The sequence below is a fragment of the Megalobrama amblycephala genome, linkage group LG6 (genome assembly GCF_018812025.1).
Source record: "Megalobrama amblycephala isolate DHTTF-2021 linkage group LG6, ASM1881202v1, whole genome shotgun sequence".
NCBI classification, from domain to species: Eukaryota; Metazoa; Chordata; class Actinopteri; order Cypriniformes; family Xenocyprididae; genus Megalobrama; species Megalobrama amblycephala.
In genome coordinates, this window is record NC_063049.1 from 9,614,667 (window position 1) to 9,623,386 (window position 8,720).

Below are 8,720 nucleotides of genomic sequence, written 5' to 3' on the forward strand. Positions count from 1 at the left end.
AGTAATCAAATGTAAAATAACATTGCATATTTGACTGTATAAATTAAAGATGAATCCTTATTAAAGTTACAAAAGCCATTCAATCAAGAGCAGTGAGTGATTTCCTTGTCTTTTGTTGTTTGATTAACAATAAAAATACAGACAGCAGGAATATTAGGCTACTTTCACTTAAAGGATTAGTCCACTTTCAAATAAAATTTGACTTGGAAGGCGATCATTTGTTTATATAAAGCATATACATTTACATTTTTTTTCAAAAATGACCGATCGTTTCTCTAGATAAGACCCTTATTCCTCATCTGGTATCGTTTAAAGCCCTTTGAAGCTGCACTGAAGCTGTAATTTTGACCTTCAACTGTCTGGAGTCCATTGAAGTCCACTATAAGGAGAAAAATCCTGGAATGTTTTCATCAAAAACCTTTTTTTTTTTTTCGACTGAAGAAAGAAAGACATGAACATCTTGGATGACATGGGGGTGAGTAAATTATCAGGAAAATTTTATTTGAAAGTGAACTAATCCTTTAATGCACAGATATCAAGTATAACACAATATCATGTCTTGCCTTTCTCAACTGTTTATGCTAACGTAAGACGTAACCGACTATGTCTGCTAGGATACTCACCAAGACGGGCATGTTAACAATTTTTATGTGAATTTGTCCGTTCAAGCTCAAGACTTGAAAGAGAACTCAATATTTGAGCGCTATCTGAGAAGCTGGTATGTGTGCTTTTTATTATCACCTTATTTTGGAATTAGATATGGATTTGATTTCAATACCCCTATGTATATATACCCCTATGTTTTTATATTGTTTATTTTTTCAGTTTATTTGTATTGTTTCTATTATCATTATTTTTTTTACTCTTTTTACTGTTATTGTTATATTTACTTTGTATTTAATTGTTGTGTGATTTGTCACTAAATAAAGCATAAAAAACATATTGAGAAACAGCCAAAATGACTGTCAGAAATTAAAATGAACCACAACCATTATAAACACCCATTTTGCAAACCGCACTGCATACGTTGGATAATCTCCAAACGTGATCCCTGATCCGGTCATTTTCCTTGCCATTATCTTTGTTGATCCTTTTGCATTCTGTGCAATAGTTTTTAATCAATTTATCCTTCACTGCTGGAGTCCTGACTTATTTTTGTTTGCCTATTTTTAATCAGCCCGGCCTTGCAAATAGCACGGAGCTCTCTATTGGTCAACTGCTTGGTGACAGATATTATGAGTTTATCTATTACTTGTAATGATTACAGCAACTAAACAGAAAAATCAAAGATTAATCCACTGGAGCCAACCAACCATGTGACGTCACAGGTTGTAGCACTGCGAGATGGCTTGCTACAAAAGCCATTACAAAACTCTTTTTTTCTTTGAAATGGTTTCATTTATCATGATTAAATAATTGGGCTTTGGTTAAGGGAAAATAAGAATTGTTATTATTATTACACATGGGGGGAGAGTGGGGTAAGATGAGCCAATGGGTAAGTTGACCCACCCCCTGTATCTTGGGAACTGAACTGTACTTTTATTGTCATGTGAGTTTACCATATTTTAACAGTTTATCTTTTTTATGTTGTTGTTTTGTTTTTCCGAGTTTTTTGATAGGAACAGTGTACAAGTACACCAAATCCTTCTCTGATATAAACCAGAAGATGTTTAATCATATATATATCTTTCCACCTGTAGTCCCTAATGACCTGACATGGTTGACATTGCAGAAAACCAACCATGTCAAGAACCTTTTGACTAAAATGTATTAGTTTCAGCAACATTTATTCATCCATTCTCATTTAGTTTTTATTTAATTTTACTCAACAAACTCTCTGTTTAGTCTGAAGGTTACACCTTTGGTGTTCAACATATTGTTTCAGAAATGCAAACAATTAAAGATATTGAAATTTCAACTTCATTTGGTTGGTTTTATGTTGTTTAAGTTAAATTTAAGAAATGAAATATGACTATTTGAAAAGGAAATTTGATTATTAAATTAGTTTTTTTTTTTTAAAGAGGTAAATTATCTTTATAATTTCACATGGGTTTGATTCAGATTCAGTAAGATGGTCAGTTTAGACCCACCTACTGACTCGGCTCAACTTACCCCTAACCTGGGGTAAAGTGAACCACAGGAACACTTTTTTTAATAAGAAGCCATATTTATAGAACCATTTGTCATAGATGTATTCTGATCATTTAAAATGTTCATTTGTCTTGAGGACCACATAAGTAAACAAAATGGCTCATCTTACCCCACTCTCCCCCTACATCATTATTTACACGAGGGCTAAACAAACTGGATTCTTCTAAGCAGCTTCTGGCGATGTTTAACAGGAGATGTGTGATCGTGTTGGAGACTCAGTGTGAGGATGAGCAGTTAGGGTTGATGTAGCTGCATAGAGTGTCAGCACAGTGTTTGTCCCTGAGACCTAATGATGAAATAAAGTTGCTGTGACGGAGACGCTTTGAATGATGTCATTACTGGAGTCTGTGTGTGTGTGTGTGTGTGTGTGTGTGTGTGTGTGTTTGCACTGGCCAATGCTCCTGCTGACTTCCTGAAAGACATCCAATGCAAAACTGCGTGACAGGTCTGTTACCCAGCTGCTCCAGTGTGTGTGTGCTGTTATATTGTAAAGAGTGGCAGATGAACTGAGAGAAATGAGCAAGGGGAGAGTGAGAAGGAGAGAGAAAAGTGATGTGAGCCCCCTGGCTTATTTTTCTTTCACTCTGTAACTACCAGCTGTGCCTCCTCACACGATCACGAGGATCAGATCGCACTTATACGTCGCACATACGCGGACTAATAAAAGCTTATCAAGGCACATGTTTCTACACAACTCCAAAATGAACACAGATGGGCGGCCAGTCAAACACTTCAAATGAATAATCCAAGACAAACCAGAATTATTCAGGTGATTCATTTGAATTCATGGGTTGTGTGAACAGTCATACGATTTGGTTCTTTTGTCAAAGCCAATAAATCTTTCGGATCAGTCAGAGATGTGTTTTGCACAAACAAATCAAACTAGATTTGAAGAGAGCTAGAAAGACAAGCACCAGAGCATTTAATTGCTGTAATCGTGTGTGTTGGGTAAACATGTATGAAAGATTAGTCTGATATTCAAACATGTGGCTGACAGCAAAACTCTTGTTTTATGTCTCATATTACTGTTCTTCCTCATGCTGCTCAGTGTGTAATCAGGTGTTAATGAGGAGCTCATTATATATAAAGTGTGTAAGCCAAGTGTCGGATGGATTAACAGACGCCTTGCTGTTGTTTAAGGATGTTTATTAACCTTCTCTTTTAACCAGAACGGAAAACATCTGAATGAACAGGCACCAAATACTCATCAAAAAGCAGCTAAACTCAGTTTTGTTTTGGTCAGTGTGATCTTCTAAATGACAGTTGTTGTTGGAAATGTTGTATTATGTGGATTTTATTTGGTTGATTTGACTAGACATCATGTTCTCCCTCTCTGTCTTTGGCCGTGATGTTTGGCACGCTCAGTGTTTTAGCTGCTGAAGGTCTCAGAAGAACCTGTGTGAGGTCAAACGTCAAGTCCCAGAGTTCACTGCCGAATTACAACACTTCATTAAAACACACACACACACAGATTTGTTATTTAAATACAAACTGAAAACACACTGTAATGCTCTACTGCTTTTGTAATAGAGCTTAAATTAGGATTTAAAGGGATAATTCAACCATACATGTATATATAAAATCCCTTCATTTTTACTCATCCTCATGTTGTTCCAAACCTGCATGACTTTCGTTCTACTGTATACCCAACCCAAACAACATTGGCTTTCACTGTAGGGGTAGGGAAGCTAGACATTTTACAAAATATCTCTTTTTTGGGTTACACAAAAGAAAGAAGTCTGTGCAGGTTTCAAACGCCATGAGATTGAGTGAACGATGACAGGATTTTTAGATAAGCGTTCCCTTTCATTTTTTCCAATGAGCTGAAATGCTTAAAACCTGTTTGTTTACACTTGTCCAGCTTAAGATATCCAGCATTAGACCAAAATATGCTACATGAAACCAACTTATCTAACACCAGAAATTGCATAAGTCCAGACTAGGGGCTCAGTAATGCAGTTATACAGGAAAATCATTCCATTTGAGCAAAAATCACTTGGAGAACTGTACAGATATGCTAATCATCTAGATGTGGTATCCTGATCACCATCCTGTGCATGTTTTGCTGCTTACTATTAATGTTTCGTTTAATTGGGTATTAAAGCCAAACACAAGACATCATTAAACAGAAAGGGACAAATTCAGACAACAAATTCTCACACAGGCGCTGAGTTCAGATGATCCTTATATTCCCAGCGACACTATACAGACAGGAATGGCAATGGAGTGTCGCGCGGAGAGAGGAGATTCACGAACAGTCCATGTGAAACGAGGCGCGTGGCAGCTCAGTCTGGATACAGAATGAAGCCAGAAAATGTACTGTATTTGTTGTTGTTGCCTCCGTGCGCCTTTCCGCCGTCGAGTTTGACATAAATCTCGTCGCCAGAGTCCAGGTGCAGCACGACACTGTTGCTCGCGTAGTCGTAGTTCTGATCGGCGTCCTGCGCGATGGCGCTCGCGCGAACCTGTTCAAATAAACGCAGAATGTCATTAAGTGCCGCTGAATTCGCAGCGCTTATGATAGCCTGCAGTTTTGAAATGGATGGATCTTCACTAATAAAAACCTCACATTTCGTTTTAATATTTGTTAACACATGCAGAGAAATCATAGTTAGTCACCTGTTAAGGTGCATGTATTAAGAAAGATTTATAGTGTTTATAATAATAATATAATTAATAGTAGCTTAATTTTTGACTGCTAAATCATTAACGCATTCACTTCCCTGTCTGCAGCAACAACCAATGTTTTATTATTAATGCATACTATGCGTATGCGTTCGACTGCTCTTTATTTAGTAATGCATTTTATGCGTATTTTATTGTGTGATGCACAATTGTTGAGGTGTAGCCTATACCCCCAGATAAAAATCAAAGAAAACTGAAAAGAAGATAAATTTTATCAGCTTAAACCATGCACTTTTTTCCTGCTTAAAATGACAGAACATTTCTGAATACAGTCACATTCCCAGAGTTCTTTAAATGCACCAGTCGTGCATCTGTTTGATACGCTTATTTCCACACCACGCGCAGATAGACCATGCATTTGTATCTGAACAAGCTGCTCAGTTTGCGAATAATTCATTGACTTGAAGTGGCGTCAACAAAGTGATAAATAATGACAACACTTCTTTGTTTTATTTATTTCCCGTTCAATTTAAACAACGATAAAGCTGCTAAATCGATTTATGTTCGCGAGTTTGTACACAGCGCATTGTGTGTAACTTTTGTGTTTACCGAAAAGTAGTTTGAAAACTGTTGAAATGTTTCTGTGAAAAAAAAAAAAAAATCATGAGTGATTCAAGTCTTATTAATTAGCCTTAATTCGCATCATGTGTTTGCTGTTTTGCTCCTGCAAACGTTGTAGAAATACCTGTCCATTTTTACAGAGGTCTGCCCACATGCTTGTCCCGTCCCCTCCGCGCATCAGCACATGGTAGGTGAAGTAGTAAATCCCGGACACCTGACACGTAAACTTGCCAGTGGTGGGATCATAGTGATTTCCGACATTTGTCACCACATCGTCAAACCGGAGCACCTCGTAGCCTTCGTGAGGGTTCTTGAGACCCACGTAAAACGCGATCTTGTTGTTCCCTAAAGCTGGACCAACATCTCCTGTCTCAGTCCTCACCGTCCCCGATGTGATGCCGGTAAATCCAGGTCTGCCGGAGTCTCCAGGTGGTCCCCTTGGACCAGGCGGACCAGGTTCGCCAGGTGGACCCCTGGGTCCCGGTTTGCCCGGACGGCCCGGTTCTCCTCTAGTCCCTTGAGCGAAAGACGGTGGGATGGCACTGAGATCCTGCATCACCTCCAGCGCCGTGGCGCTCGGTTTGGGGTTGTACGGATCACAGATCATCCGGCAGGTGCCTATCATTTCGTAGTGCGCTGAAACCACAGAGGTTTGGACCAGAAGCGGAATTGCGATGACCAGCGCCACGATCATGACGATGCCCACGACCGCGCCAATTATTCGCTTGCTGTGGAGCACCCGGGAAGCTCGCGCTAAAAAGTCCGGCTCGTTTTTGGAGGAAATGGTGACACGCGAGCTTGAAATTACGACAAGAAAAAAAAACCTCTCTTTCCTTTTAATGTATATAAAATGCAAACACTCCCCTCCGTCCCTCCTTCTTGTGACCTCTGGCAGAATAGCACTGTCTGTGCCAGAGTTGTCAGAGAAACTATTGGCACGCGCGCTGGAGCGCGAGACGGAGCGGTGGAGGTAGCGCGCAGAGAGAAGACGCGCTGACTGACGTAGCGACGCTGTTGCAGTTTAGATGAACGATGCTGTGATGATAATCTCTCATCTAAAGCTATAAATAAATAATAGAGATGATTCGAGCGTAACAAAACATATGTTCGCGTTCAACAGAAAAGATTTTCAACTCCCTTCTCTCTAAAGGCGTGTAGTAATTAATTGTGATAATTGGCATTCTTAACAAGTTTTAGTTTAGCTCTTGTTTTCGGTTCTGAGCAAATCTGTGCCTAATTCTTCATATTCATCACGTGGTGTCATTTATTTGGCAAAATTAGCCCTTAATTAGCATATGCCAACATGTTAGGAGAAGGCACCACAGAAGTAACATGTTTTTCATGTAAAAACACTCAATACTTGTATTGAAGTCAAACATGTGTAATATAACTGAATCAGCAAATATAGTAAGTTATATAAACAGAAGTAACTTTTATGGCTTAAATCATCTAGAAATAGATCTTCAAGGTAACAATCGCAGGTTAGTACTTTTAATAATGTACCATGAAATATGAATATGCTGATTGTTCAGCGCCATCGTATCTATTAAAGTATCTTAATATTGCTGTCAGATACATCACTGTAACCATGGTACCACTGCAATACCTTTGGAAAACATTACCTTACTGCATAATGTTTCCTTCAAGAATGCATGGATGCATGTTTTTTTTTTTACAGTATTTGTTTTGTCATTGAAAATGAATTAATAAATATAATGTAGATTTTGTTTGTTTGTTTGTTTTTGAGGATGACTGTAAAACATTACAGAGTACATTTCTATGGAAGAACATGAAACGGCAGCTTGCTATTTGCTTTTTAACTAAATATAAGTCTGAACTTGAACATGATATGTGGGTCATTCTTTATTTGTGGTGGCAAATGGTGTTCCTCTACTTTACAACAGTTAAAATACACTTTAAATACCAATAAATTCAAATTTTTTTGCATGTTTGTATTCTGTAGAATAAACACAATTTGTGCACTATTAATAGTTAAAGTTTTGTTTCAAATTACATATTTAATTAAGTTTGGAAGATTGCATTTGTAACAAAATATGCATGTTCCCGCCATACCTCACAGAGGTATCATGGAATGTAATTGCAACAATATTACATTTTTAACACAAATAAAGTGGTTAAACTGGGAACATAGATTTTATTTAACATGTACAATTGTATTAAATTGTTTTAAAAAATACATATTTTGTATTATTTAAGAAAAAAGTAGTGTCCCCCAAATTCATGTCTGTGGTGTTACTACAATGGATGTCGCCCCTTTAAGAAAAGGGGGAACTCTATTTGAACTACTTCCTGTGTGTAAAGGTCATTGCAGGTCCTGATTGATCTGAGGGGTGCATCATGAGTACATTCTTTATTATTAATTTTCTTAAAATTAGCTAAATTTATGACAATTTCATGTGTCGCACTTTATTAGTGTCTGTGGTGTTATGTTGATAACTTGCAGATTTTACATATTTTAATCCGAATTTTGATAAATACATACTTACTGATATTTACAAAATGTCCCCTGATCTTGAAATCATCATGATGACAGCCTCCATTTTAGAAAAGTCTGGATTTAGGCTAATTTGTCTGTGGTGTTACTGTCTGTGGCGTTACTGTCTTTCCTGGTAACACCACAGACTCTATAGTAACACAGACAATATACAGCCAGAAATGTTGTATTTTTAATAAAACACATAGGACATTCTAGTCATATAATTGTATCTCTCTTGTCAGGTATGGCAAGATTAACTGCTGCTGAAAAGTAGCGTCTTTATAGACAGCGAAAGATGCAGAGTACCTCATCAGACCTATTTAAAAAAGACCTATGTGCAAAAAAACAAAAAAACAAAACAAAAACTGAGAATAGGAGATCTCTCAAGGGAAAGTAAGTTTAATAAGTTAAATAATTTTGTGGATACATGTTTTATTCACAGAACATTTTCTGGATTTCTATTCTCTATTGAAACAGATCACACATTATGATTGCATCACAATCCAATTAAAGGGATACAATTTTTTGTTCTCCCTATCATCATTCACTCACCCACAAGTTGCTCCAAACCTGTATAAATTTCAGATAACACTTTATTTTAGGGTCTTTTAGTTGTTTATTATCATGCATATTACTAGAATGGCTGTGTATTAGTACTTATTAAGCACATATGAATGCCTTATTTTGCATGATCATATTGTACATTCTTAATCCTACCCAATACTTAAATTTTACAATGACTTTACTAACTAACTATATGTGTTTCCTATACTAAAGTGTTACCAAATTTCTTTGTTCTGCTGTACACAAAGGAAGATATTGGAAG

General features: G+C 37.2%; 1 protein-coding gene across 2 annotated transcripts; it reads right to left on the bottom strand.

The window, feature by feature from the left end:
* Window positions 1–3,280: 3,280 nt before the first annotated feature.
* c1ql2 (complement component 1, q subcomponent-like 2) lies at window positions 3,281–6,416 on the bottom strand. 2 transcript variants are annotated; one of them, XR_007185202.1, is made up of 3 exons: window positions 5,522–6,237; window positions 4,312–4,616; window positions 3,281–3,580 (listed from the first exon to the last, which is right to left on the bottom strand). XR_007185202.1 is itself a non-coding variant. In XM_048192881.1 (2 exons), the coding sequence occupies exons 1-2, from the start codon at window positions 6,089–6,091 to the stop codon at window positions 4,437–4,439; spliced, it is 750 nt and encodes a 249-aa protein (XP_048048838.1). In that variant the 5' UTR covers window positions 6,092–6,416; the 3' UTR covers window positions 3,281–4,436. The 2 variants fall into 2 exon arrangements, 1 of the variants encoding a protein (XP_048048838.1); XM_048192881.1 differs by having other exon boundaries at window positions 3,281–4,616; window positions 5,522–6,416.
* Between the last annotated feature and the right edge of the window lie 2,304 nt (window positions 6,417–8,720).

Coding starts and splice junctions, on each gene's coding strand:
- c1ql2 (XM_048192881.1), bottom strand. CDS start 6,091: ATGATCGTGGCGCTGGTCATCGCAATTCCGCTTCTGGTCCAAACCTCT. Junction 4,617..5,521: donor ACCTCTGTAAAAATGGACAG/GTATTTCTACAA, acceptor TTATTTGAACAG/GTTCGCGCGAGCGCCATCGC.